The 13,429-nt window shown below is 45.3% G+C and overlaps 1 protein-coding gene across 1 annotated transcript in view; it reads right to left on the bottom strand.

Annotated features, from left to right (window-relative positions):
* The window catches only part of GGA2 (golgi associated, gamma adaptin ear containing, ARF binding protein 2), a 29,872-nt gene continuing 16,443 nt past the window's right edge, over positions 1–13,429 (bottom strand). The window contains exons 8-17 of the mRNA XM_055409679.2: positions 13,223–13,360; positions 12,261–12,342; positions 10,257–10,382; positions 9,285–9,404; positions 8,965–8,993; positions 8,420–8,553; positions 6,445–6,602; positions 3,133–3,302; positions 1,589–1,699; positions 1–1,090 (exon numbers count right to left, since the gene is read on the bottom strand). Of these exons, the coding sequence (XP_055265654.2) occupies positions 980–1,090; positions 1,589–1,699; positions 3,133–3,302; positions 6,445–6,602; positions 8,420–8,553; positions 8,965–8,993; positions 9,285–9,404; positions 10,257–10,382; positions 12,261–12,342; positions 13,223–13,360 (1,179 nt within the window). The 3' untranslated portion in view covers positions 1–979. The remainder of the gene's footprint in view (positions 1,091–1,588; positions 1,700–3,132; positions 3,303–6,444; positions 6,603–8,419; positions 8,554–8,964; positions 8,994–9,284; positions 9,405–10,256; positions 10,383–12,260; positions 12,343–13,222; positions 13,361–13,429) is intronic.

Below are 13,429 nucleotides of genomic sequence, written 5' to 3'. Positions count from 1 at the left end.
TATTTGTTACACAGGTATTTATTCAATAATGACTTTCTAGATTTAGTCATCACCTGAATCATTGCTGAACTCTTTTCGTATCTCATTTGCATCACAGTTCTTCACCATGGATTGTGAAGTCAACAGACCAGGGTGAACCTGTCAGTTATGACTTACAATGACTGGCATGGTGTCACCATCAAAGAGTTCGGGATATATGGTTGCAGAGAAAGAGGAGGAGGATGGAGATGAGGGTCCTGAGGAAGGGTCCAGACAGGCTGCCCAGCCCATGGAACCTGAGGCCTGAAAAAGGCCTGGGATCTGCTTTCCCCTCTGCCCTGAAGGGTCCATCTACGGGCGATTCTAAGGCACAGTGGTAAAGGACATGACTGGCCCACCAAGCACGGTCCTCTGGTCCAGTGGCAACCCCTCGCCTAGGACACAGTGCAACAAGCATTCCATTTAGAAGACCTTCCTGGACACATGTAAGCAGCATTTGCTCATGGAAATGGAGACGAGGTCCTTCTTGGAAGAGAGCATCCCAGAAGACACTCTGCCCCAAGAACCAACCAGGTCCCTTATGGGTCCCTGAGAACAGCAGCCTGGGAGCAACCAAGACTTTCAGAGGCTGACAAGGCACAGAGTGGATGAATGAAAAGGTAATACTACATGGAAAACAGCAGTGACAACTTTGGCTTATAAAACCTCCAACCTGGGGCAGGGACATCAGTGTCCACCAACATGCAAAACCAGACATGACCGTAGCAGATGGTTATCAGAAATGTTTTAGCATTTCCCACACTGCCTTCATCCCTCCCCGTCAGCCCCTTGGCAACACACACACACACACATTTGCAGAATAAGTCAGAGGCTGGCATCCAGAGCCTGATGTCAGGACAGAACTCTTGGCACTCTGCACTAAATCACCATGATCAGTCCTATCTAGACAGCAAAAGGAACATTGGCCTAAGCTTGAATGGCAGATCTGTCCTGGGAGGAGTCAGGCTGCACCCAAGACTGCCAGGTCGGGAAAGTCTTTCACTTCTCCTACTTCGCTGAAAGGCTGTCCACCCTGGTTGAATGTCAGCTTATACCGTAACCGGATGGGCTCCTAGGCAAAGATAAAAGACCTTAAATTAGTGGGGAGTGACAGAGAGATGGGCCCAGAGTCAAAGCCTTTACCCACCCAGTAGTCACCAAGTAACAACATGTGTATGTTAACTCCACCCAAGCAAGGTATGCCTGTGTGACAGGCATACCCTGGTCTCAACCCCCTGGGACTACAAACATGGGGGGAGCCAGGAAGAGCTGTCTTCCTATACTTTAGCAGCCCTGAGGTGGAGACCAGCTAAGATGACAGGCTGGCCTCACCTTTCCAGAGGATTCCATGGAGCTAAAGAGTATGTGGACCACTCCCTTGGTCCACAGCTATGACAATCTGGTCACAGATCTTCCAATCAGCCCCAAAGGAAAACAGACTCCAGCAAGGGACATTCCACCAGCATCCCAACCAAACTAAGACCTCAATACAGTTCTCTCCACCTGCCAGGCTGCCTCCCTAGAGTTCAAAGGCCCCCATTTCTGTTCTAGAACAGATACCAGAACGTACTTTGTGTGGATTGTCCAGCAGCAGCATCTGAGAGATCACAGCTGGAGGCGTCAAAGGACTGAAAGCAGGAAGCTTAGAGCTGGACGCTGGCTGCAGTTTCACTCTCATTGACTATCGGGGGGAGAAATCCAACATATGACTCATTCCTAACAAACTACAGCATTAATGAGGGAGATGTGGTGAACAGGAGAGCTTGGCCTCCACCCCACCAATGACTAAAAGAATCCAGAAGACCCTCCCACCCCACCTGTATATCTGTACAGATATATAGAAAGTGTATCTGTACTTGTGTGGTCAAAGGTCAGCTTCTGAGAGGCAGCATGAAGAAAGACAGCACATCCTGCACTGAATTCTAACTCTGCCTCTTCCTAGCTCTGCGACTCTGGGCAAAATACTTAACCTTTCTGAACCCTGGATTGATAACTTGTCAGAGAGAGGTAATGAGAGTCCATGCCCTACAAAATTACCATGAGTATTAGAAAGTACATAGTTTGGGGCGTCCCTGGTGGCTTAGTGGTAAAGAATCCACCTGCCATTGCAGTGCCAACGCAGGGAACAACTAAGCCCATTTGCCAACACTACTGAGCCAGTGCTCTAGAGCCCCAGCTCCATAACAAGAGAAGGCGCGGTAATGAGAAGCCCAAATACTGCAGCTGGAAAGCAGACCCTGCCAGCCTGGATGGAAGGGCGGTTTAGAGGAGAATACATCATGCATATGTATGGCTGAGTCCCTTCGCTGTCCACCTGAAACTATCACAACATTGTTAAGCTGCTATACCCCAATACAAAATCAAAAGTTAAAAAAAAGAGAGACTAGTCCCCACTTGTCACAACTGGAGAAGGCCCACGTGGAGCAACAAAGACCCAGCGCAGCCATAAATAAGTTAAAAAATAACAATAAAATAAAAGCAAACCTTAAAAAAAAAAGAAAATGCACAATTTTTGTCTGCCTTGAATCCTTTCTTTCAGGACAGGCCTCTTGCCCATTTCTTGTGATTCTAGTCTGGCTGTTAACCTGTGGGGACTGACTTCCCTTGAGAAAGGGAATGTGATATCCTACTTGGCCAGAGTGTCTCACATCCCTGAACACGAGTTACTGACCCAAGGTACACCAGTAACGTCAACAAGGCCGGTCTCAGCCCTTCCTTGGGTAATCCATATGCAATGCCTCATGCCGGCAGTTTATTTTGAGATAAAAAGAGTTAAGGCCCATGTAACTCTGGAGCTGCTGGCGGCCACTTTCCTGCTTTGTGGAGACTGTGAGAGAACAGGCTCCAGAAGGGAAAAACAAAGTCAAGAGAGGGAAAGTGACAGACTGTTAAGGAACTGTTTACAAACCTACCCGAGTCCAGCCATCTGTGAAGGTACACATTCAGGAATCCCCAGTTAACTGAGCCAACAAAATTCCCGTCTTATCTTAGTCTACTTTAAGTGAAGGCTCTGACCTTTCCATCTCATAGATAATGTCCCCACAAAGGACCTGATGCTCAAAAATGACAGCCTTTATTGAAGAATTCCAGGGAGCGGGCCAGCCGCTGACTCACCTTTGGCACAGCCACTTGAAACATGATGTCCCAGACAGGCTGGGTGGCAGTGCTCATCATGGTCAACAGGAGCACCTGCACCTCTGGGTGGCCGGGGGCTCCAGTCTGAGAAAAGTGGAGCAGAATTCGGAATCCATTCCGGTCATACACGATAAGAGGGGGCAGGCTGCCTGGCAGAGAAAGACCCAACCGAGAGGATTAGTGCGATGACAATCTCCCGTGAAGAGCAGCCATAAGAAACGCGCACCTGTCACCAAGTCCTCCTCTGCTCCACTCAGCACAGCTCCTGGGCTCAACCCTCTGCACCACCATAACCCAAGTCCTCATTAGCTCCAGTGGACTCCTCTGACATTCCAAACTGATCTCTCCCCCACCACCCAACCATCCATTACCAGTTAAAAAAAATTTTTTTTAATAATTTTTTTGAGCAAGAAATGATTATGACTAAAATAACAGATGGGGACTTCCCTGGTGATCCAGTGGCTAAGAGCCCATGCTCCCAATGTGGGAGGCGTGGGTTCGATCCCTAGTCAGAGATCTAGATCTCATATGCTGCAACTTAAACAAAAGAAAAAAGATCCCGCAGGCCATATGCCACAACTAAGATCAGGAAAAGCCAAGTAAATAAATATTAAAAGATAATGTGTGAACACCACAAAAAATACAGGATCTCACAAAGGAAGAAACAGAAAACACCTTTACCACTCCCCAGACATAAGCACCGCTAACACCTGGGCCTATATCCTTCTGGTCGTTTTTGTATGACAATATACACATACAACATCTCTTATATTTAATTTGACAAAACAGTAAAGACAGCAGATCTTTTCAAATTAATCAGGTCTTGGAAATGCTAAAGGGATCGTCCTAATTTAACTAAGAAATAATTTCAAAATTATTTCTTTGAAATAAAGGGGGGAAAAAGATAGATGAGACTAACTATAAGAAAAGGAGGGGGAGTAGAGCTATCTGCATGAACAGATACTCAGATAAGGACAAAACTGCAATCCAAAATGGCAAGTAAAACAGACCCAAACCTGAGAATTTAACATGTCAAGAGAGTATTTTTGAAAATCATCGGCTAATTCAGTAAGTGGTAGATAAATGGCTAACCATCTGGTAAAAAATTTGACGAAAATCCTTATCTCATGCCAAATACCACTTATCAAAATGCACATTACAAAAACATACTTTAACAATGAAACTGCCAAAGATTTAAGACTGAAAATATTCACAAGGTTATGGTGGTGAGGTTATGGGCAAACGTCAAACTTTCTATAAGGCAACTTGGTAGTGAAGGTCAAAATTTTAAACCCAGCATTTCTTAAGTATATTTCCTAATGAAATAACCAGGAAACTTTTAAAAATAGGTCTCCATTTATTGCAGTGACTTGTTCACTATAATGCTGTTTAAACAGTAAACAACTGGAAACAAATTATCCTTCAGAAAGAAATTGAATAAATGAGTTACAGTACATGTTAGTGGCACAGGTATGAATTTATGGATATAAAACAGTATACATACTATGGTACCAATTTTTAAAATACATGTAAATGGATAAGACAAGAAAATACATCAAGATATTAACAAAATTTCCATCTCCGGGTGGTAATGATACAGATGATTTTAACTTTATGTTCTCTTTATTTTTTCTAAAACTATATTGAACACTTTTTTGTTTTTTTAATAATTTTAGATTTATTAAAAGTTAGGGTATATGGGGAAAGAATCTAAGGAAGAATGGAGCTATATGTGTGTGTGTGTATATATATATATATATATGACCCATTTTGCCATATAGCAGAAACTAACACAACACTGTAAATCAACTATACTCCACTATACTCCAATACAAATTATTTTAAAAAACTTACAAAAACATAAAAGAATTCCCCTATACCTTTCACTTCAGTTCAGTTCAGTCGCTCAGTCGTGTCCGACTCTCCGCGACCCCATGAATCACAGCACACCAGGCCTCCCTGTCCATCACCAACTCCCAGAGTTCACTCAAACTCATGTCCATCGAGTCGGTGATGCCATCCAGCCATCTCATCCTCTGTCGTCCCTGTCTCCTCCCACCCCCAATCCTTCCCAGCATCAGACTCTTTTCCAGTGAGTCAACTCGTGCATGAGGTGGCCAAAGTATTGGAGTTTCAGCTTTAGCATAAGTCCTTCCAATGAACACCCAGGATTGATCTCCTTTAGAATGGACTGGTTGGATCTCCTTGCAGTATAAGGGACTCTCACGAGTCTTCTCCAGCACCACAGTTCAAAAGCATCAATTCTTCGGCGATCAGCTTTCTTCACAGTCCAACTCTCACATCCATACATGACCACAGAAAAAACCATAGCCTTGACTAGACAGACCTTTGTTGGCAAAGTAATGTCTCTGCTTTTTAATATGCTATCTAGGTTGGTCATAACTTTCCTTCCAAGGAGTAAGCGTCTTTTAATTTCCTGGCTTCAATCAGCATCTGCAGTGATTTTGGAGCCCAAAAAAATAAAGTCTGACACTGTTTCCACTCTTTCCCCATCTATTTCCTTTCACTTAGCTTCTCCAAATATTAACATTATATATAACCACCATATAACGATCAAAACTAGGAAATTAATACTTAACATTTACTATGTTTAAAATAAAAATTAAGAACGCAAAGGGCCCCCACTGCTGACTTTACTAGCTCTGCCTGGCTCCAAGGCAATCTGAGTTCACCACACTGAGCCACAAGGGGGCTCTGTGCCCCAGGAAGGGTCCCAGGCCCTAAACCTGATCTCAGCTGTTTCCTGCTCACATATCAGGGTGCTGACCACAGGTAGTCACCTTATTTAGCTGGGCCTTCAGTCTCCTTCCCTTTGTAATAAGGGAGGTTAATATCTACTTTAACTGATATCCTGCTTTAATGAGGATACTTAGTGGAAGAGGCTCACCAGTCAAATTCTTCCTTTCCTTTTAATTCCAGCTCTTCTTATTTATCTCAGGTCACACTGAACATTCCCTTCCTGAATTCCAAATGAAGATCACGTCCCTATGTGGACTCAAGAACCCTAATTAAATTCTGCTTGCCAATATGCTTCAGAGTCAACCCCATGACAGAAAACTAAGAAAAATATCAGCAAAGAGACCATGAAGCCACCTGCCTTATCCTTTGCCTGGAGGCAAGATTTTGAAGATTAAGGGCATGAAACAATAGTAAATAAAGCAGAATATAAAACAGTATAAACCCCCATGTTTAAGAGCCACTCCTATCAATCCAGAGTGAATAAAGCTGGGTGTCTAACAGAGAGGGAAAAAAGACTGAAACTGTACTTACTGGGCTTAACAGACTCCAAAGGGACAAACACTTGTGCCAGTGGAGTGTTCTGGGAAGATGGGGAAGGAGCCAACGGGCCGGCCTCCCAGGACCAACCTGGAGAGGACTTGGTACCTGGTGGTACTTCCTTGGGGATACTTTTCTGTGGAATATAATTCCTGCAAAGAAATAATAAGACTGGAAAAACTGTAGAGAAATCTGGGAATCTGATTAGACTTTCTGAAGAACAAGGGAAAAAATAAATATAAATGTGTGTGCCTACGTGTATGTACATATTTTCAGGGTATATGAGTTTAGAAAAGTAATCTAACCCATGCCTCGGTTTTCTTATCTGCAAAATGGAGACATTTTAATGTCTACCTCATAGGGTTATAATAAGAATTAAATGACAAAGTGTATGAAGTGTATCTGTGCACACACAATAAGAATCCAATAAACCAATGTTACCAGGCAGTCCCTGACAACAAGCAACTTGGTGAGATGACGTTTCCCATACATGATCACCAGAGTGACCTAAGCTAGGAAGATGAGAGCACATGTTACACTGGCCACATCATTCATACTTCATGATTCTGTCCCTTTGGAACACAAATCAAAAACATTTTTGGAAAAACCTAAGTCCAGACAGAAGTAACCCACTAAAATTAGAATGTCAAGCAGTTATAAAGAGCAAACTATGAAGAAATCCGCTAGATATAAACAAGAATGACCTCCCGGCAGAGCTCCATCTACACCTGGTTTGGAGGTCTCAGCCAGGGACACAGGCTCTCAGGGAGCTGTCTGGGGAAGGCAAAGTGCTCCAGCCTTGCCAGAGGCAGAGGGATAGGATCCATGAAAATGTATTTACATTCATACCTTAGAGCACCTCTATTTATATAAATCTGTACTACAGAAACTCTCCAAGTGCCTCCACACTGGAAGTTACGTAAATATCCGCAAGAGGGAAATGACTAAGTATACATTATATGTATATGAATTAGTATTTAACTATCAGAATGAGGCTAATTGACATAAACTGATGAAAACGCATCAAAGATGTGTGATATAAAAATCCACAGTGGGGTTTCCCTCGCGACTCAGTGGTAAAGAATCTACCTGCCTTCACGCCCTAGGGCCCATGCTCAGCAATAAGAGAAGCCACCACAAGAAACCTATGCACTGCAACTAGAGAGGAGCCCCCACTCGCTGCAACTAGAGAAAAACCAGAGCAGCAACAAAGACCCAGCTCAGCCAAAAATAAAATTATTTTTAAAAAGTTAAAAAAAAACCCCACAGCATAGTACAATCTGTCAATTATAACCTCACTTGTGTAAAACAAGCCACATATTACTATATGTGCAGGAAAAAAGCAAAGAAGGAGCATTCAACCTCGTCTTTGCTGCTGCTGCTGCTAAGTTGCTTCAGTCATGTCCGACTCTGTGCGACCCCATAGACGGCAGCCCATCAGGCAGGCTCCCCTGTCCCTGGGATTCCCCAGGCAAGAACACTGGAGTGGGTTGCCATTTCCTTCTCCAATGCATGAAAGCAAAAAGTGAAAGTGAAGTCGCTCAGTCATGTCCAACTCTTAGCAACCCCATGGACTGCAGCCTACCAGGCTCCTCCGTCCATGGGATTTTCCAGGCAAGAGTACTGGAGTAGGTTGCCACTGCGTTCTCCGAACCTCATCTTTAGGGAACAGTATTTAGGATTTTCTATATGATCTATTTCTCTAGTGATCAAACATTGCTTCAAACTACAGTGAAATCAGGAAACCAGAAAACCAACCTATAAAGACCAAAAACATCATCATAAGCTACCGCTGATGTTACTCCTGAAACCCCTTTCCAGAGGTCCTGGCCAAAATGTGTGTTCTCCTGACTTGGGATGGATGGGGAGTTAAAGGGGCGGCACACAGTGCAGCCCTTCAGGGAGAGCGGCAGTCCGGCCAGCTGCTCACAGCAGCCACTCTTCTCAGCCCCCTGCCCACAACACTCACAGAGGTCCCAGAGGCGGCTGTGGGGAGAGGAGGTCCAGCAAGTTCCTTTCTGCAGAAGGGCTCTGAGCACCACCAGCTGGCAGTGTGCTGGTGGTGGGGTTCTTCTTTTCCTGACAGCAACTCTGACCTGCAACCTGTCAAACCAGGAATGGCTAAAGTAAGGCCAGCGTATGGATGACTGTGAGCCGTGGTGACACCAGGGCACAGCTCTCCTGACCCCAAAGCCACTGCAGAGCAGGCTAACCATGTCTCCTAGGGCAGGTGGAGAACGGGCGAGAGGGCGTGACTCTTGAGCAGACCTTTGGTAAGCAAGAGTCTGGATACAACGGAAGAGGGCAGGGATACAAGGAGAGCAGAAACACGTCTCCCTCCAGGGGTTCAAGCCAGACAGTGGAAGGGAGGAACAGGCTTTGGACCTCCGAGTCCACAAGAGCCCCCAGGCTGTGCTGTCACCCTCCACCCTCCCCTGGGCAGTGCTGCCTTCACGAAGGCAGGTTTGAGGGACATCCCCTCTCCTCTCCAGCCCCCAGGAAGAGCCTCCTTACCTTGCTGGTAACTGGGGCATCACTGATTCCTGCAAGGAACAGAGTGGAGATGCACATCAGTAACTCTACCTGATACAAGCTGGGGACTAATGCCATCCTTTCCAGAACACGCAGAAAGCCTAGACAGAGTAAATTACCGGAACTCATTCAACTCATTCATGGCAAATCTGAGACTGGGAACAAGGAAAACCTCTCTGAACTTCCCAGTATAAACCAATTCTTTCTAAAAACAGGCACACACTCCCCAAGGGGAATGGGCTTACTCTCTCCCTGGGAGTCAGGACCACTCTGTGCCGGCTCCCCCTAGATACCACCCTTACCTAAGGCTGCCAGGTCCTGATGCAGTAAAGACGGCGTCACAGCCCCAGCCTGCTCAGACCCACTGTCCTCCAAGTCAATCAGGGGGCAGTTCTTCATGCAGCCTGTTGGATTCTGAAAGACTAGAAAACAGACAGGAAAATAAATATGAGTGAAAGCTCCACTTCCCTCAGGCCTCGTCCTAATCAAAAGACATCACACGGTTCCCCCTTAGCACATCCCTGAAGAACGTTCCACTGCTGCTGATTGGCTTGACTCAGCCTTGAGTGGCATCTGAAATATGAGGCAGCCAGAGAAACTGCCTTCCCATCCCTGCCATCACAGAATCCTCTCACAGTCCATCCAACCAGGACAGTAGCAGAGCGGACTGCTCCAGCTCAGAGGCCTTTGAGGTTCTGACCACAGCTGATCAGGATGATCTCGAGTGCTTGATAAAAATTTGGGGTAATCTTGGTTCAGAAAGGTCTAAGAATCTGCATTTCAAGCACTATTTTAGACCGATTCTGATTTAGCTAGCCTGGCACTAGGAATCACTGATGGTCAATTTGGTGTATAGCTCCCTTAAGTAAGCATTCACAAGAGGCACAATCTGAATCTGGTCCCAGAATAGCCACACACTTCTGTTTACAAAGCTAGCTGCTGCCCAGCAGTCAATCCGTGATGGCACGTGGGGCAGAGGCTGGCTGCTGCTGCTGCTAAGTCACTTTAGTCGTGTCCGACTCTGTGTGACCCCATAGATGGAAGCGCACCAGGCTCCCCCGTCCCTGGGACTCTCCAGGCAAGAACACTGGAGTGGGTTGCCATTTCCTTCTCCAAGAGGCTGGCTACATAAAACCAATTCTCAAGGGAAAGGGAAAAGAGAGTGTGTGCTCTCATTTCTATACCATAACCCAGAATGTTCTGAAGAGTCAGTTCTTTCCTGGGATTTGCAGGCTGCCCCATGGCAGAGGGTGGAAGATGCTCTCTGCACATACCTCTGGACACAGGTATGTCTCCCACAGAGCTGGCCACTGTGTTCCCAAAGGTGACACGGCCCTCCATCACCTGTTTGTACAGCAGAACTCCCTGGGTGAGGAGGTCATTTGCCTGGAGAATCTCCGCTGAAAGAGAAGAGAAAAATCAGAATCCCCCATTTAGCAACCAACATTCTCAGTCTTTTTTAAGCCATCCACAAAACATCAACCACACAGCTCTACCAGGTTCAGTATGGCCATGCCTCCTGCCCCCAGGTCACGAGATCAAGCCCCTAGCAGACCCAGTCACTCAATCACTGAACCTCAAAATTTCCTTCTTAGGTTGGAGGAGGAACCAAATCTTTTTACTTTTCTTGGTCTGTACTGCCCAGTATGACGGCCAACACTTGAAATATGGTCCTTTCAAATGAGGAACTAAAGCTTTAACTTAGTTTTAATTTAAAATTTAAACTTAAAGCTTTTCCATCAATGTGGATGCAAATATTAAAAAACAGTTATGGGACTTTATTCAGTCATTGGAAAGTGTGTAAGGAACAATTTGGTACATGAATCTACTTTTTCACCTGTAAATTTCATAAAATCTAAATCCAGATCAAGCATTCGTGATGAAAATTGGGACATCCAAATTGAAATATCCGAATAAGAAATGCAGTGGATTTAAAAAATGTCAAGGGTATCTCACGGTCTGGTTTACCTGCGAGAAACTCTCTCCTGGAAGACAGAGAATAGCAACAGGGGCAGGGGCTGTATATAACACTGCAGGCCACCGTGCTAGTAGCCTTCAAGAGCAACCAACTATTAATTTCCTGTCAATTTTTAAACTGAATGGAAGTGAACAAACAAGAGGTTGAATGTTGTATTTGGCATGTGCAAGGTGTTTTAAATTTCATTCATTTTGACTTCACGGCAACCAGAGAAAATAACAGGCTTAGAATAATTACATCATAAAAAACCCCCAGAAAACCAGATACCATGGGCCTCGTAAAATCACCTATGATGTATTCTTGTTCCTCCCCGACACACCCTCATTTGAACCTGAATCTGAACAAGCTTCCTGATTCAATTTATAAGAAACCAAGAATTTCAGAAATATCAGGAATGGAGAAACATTAAACACCAAGGGAGATGCCATCAGAAAAGTGAGACCAAGAAAAAAACTGTAAGTCAAAGGACATGTTTTTCATGCATGAAATTAAAAAAACAAAAACAAAAACAGGAGGCTAGCCACCGAAAGAGACTTAAATACCAAGTTTGGTTTTCCTTTCTGGTTCTGATTTATAACAAACTTTAAAAAAAAAAAGGGGGGGTCAGCAAGAGATGATTACAGAGAGAAATGCCCAGGGAATCTGAACACTGATAGATTACTTGGAAATATTTGGAATTTGCTTAAAAACAGAACTGGGGGTATGGCAAGGGGGAAGACAGAAGGACAGTGCAGTACAGGTAAAACAAGATCAAGACTAACTGTGAACGAACGGTGAAGAGGACATGGAGACAGCATCCCTTTCATGTGTTCTGAGATCCGTAAGGTAAAAAGCTTCATCTATTTCTACACTTGTGTACAGGATTACAGCTCTCCCACGTGCCTTTCACTCCACACTGGCCACCTTGCTGAGGCTCCCCAACCCAGTCCCTGAAGGCACTCCCAGACGTGCCCCTCGCAGTGGCTTCGCAGACCTCTCAGAGAGTCAGTCTTTCTGCAAGTCTTCAGTGGGAGCTGCTCTTCCTTCTACCCTCTTCACACCCAGCTGACACGGTAAACCTCCACTCTTTTCTAAGCTTGCAGACCTGCGGCTCATTTCTTGTTCAAGCCCAGATTCCTCTGAAAATTACAAGAGTCAACTCAATCAATGCCATCCCCAAGCGCAATCACTGGAACACCCAGAAGCCATTGTCGAGTTTCCGTGTCAGCAGCGCAGAGGAAGCCCCACGGCAGCCAGAGAGCCCACGCGGGTCTTGCACTCTGGGGAGGGCGCTCTCAGCGTCCAGAGAATAAGACCGTACCGAGCGCCTCGTCATCGTCGGTGGTGTCACTCGCCAGCCGGAACAGGGTGGGCCGCAGCTTTTCACACCTCTCATACACGACCTAGAAAATAGTTTGTTACATAAAATTCTCAGTAAGTGCGTTATAAAAAAAGGAAGATCTCAAGATGCGTACATGTGGAGAAATGGGAACTCTGAAACACTGCTGTCACAGACATAAAACGATACAACCACCCTGGCACTTTTTAAAAAGTTGACTATACACCTAGCATATGACCGAGCAATCCCACATTGAGGCATTTACCCAAGAGAAAGGAAAATATATGTTCACAGAAAACGGTCCTGAACATAAGCGTTCAGAGCAGCTTATTTCATAATCACCTGAAGTGGCAAGCAATGCAAATATCCATCAACAGACGAATAGATATGCATATTCTGGTACATGCACACCACAGTTTCTCCAAAGGAGAGAAGCCTAATCTACCCCCCAAAAAAAGGCAGGGGTGGAATACTGCATCATTTATTTATGTAAGAGTCTAAGAAATGTAAATTAATCAGCAGTCTTTCTCAGTCATGTCCAACTCTTTGCAACCCCACAGACTGTAGCCTGCCAGCTTCTACAGCTTCTACTGTCCGTGGAATTTTCCAGGCAAGAATACTCGAGTGGGTTGCCACTTCCTCCTCAAGGGGATCTTCCCGACCTAGGGACGGAACATGTGTCCCTTGCGTCTCTTGGATTGGTAGGTGGATTCTTCACCACTAGTGCCACCTGGGAAGCCCCAAACTAACTAACTAGAAGGGAGAAAACAAATCAGTGGTTGCTTGGGAGAGAGGGAAGAACAGGAGGAGGAGAATAAGGAAGTTTGAGGGGGAGAGGAACATGCTTATTATTTTGACTGTGTGAGGGCTTCTTGCAATCTGTGCATATGCTTAGTGTGTCAGTCATACTGAGTCCTTTCTGACTTTTTTTTGGAAGAGACTACCTGCAAGGCTGCCTGGTCTGGCGGCGCCTGTCCCGGCCGACGGTACGTGCTCAGCATTTCCTCCAGCACCTTCACGTGGCTCCGAACTTCCTCCACAGCACTCACCCTCTTGGACACCTTCTCCGATTTTTCTTGTTCCTGTCAGGAGAAAGACGATGAAGTGAGGGACAGACGTTCTTGAACGTGTGCCGGGAGAGGCATGCTGTA

The sequence above is a fragment of the Moschus berezovskii genome, chromosome 27, assembly GCF_049115385.1.
Source record: "Moschus berezovskii isolate FMDL1 chromosome 27, NW_MosBer_1.0, whole genome shotgun sequence".
In the NCBI taxonomy this organism is placed as follows: Eukaryota; Metazoa; Chordata; class Mammalia; order Artiodactyla; family Moschidae; genus Moschus; species Moschus berezovskii.
This window is presented reverse-complemented; position numbering and strand designations above follow the sequence as displayed.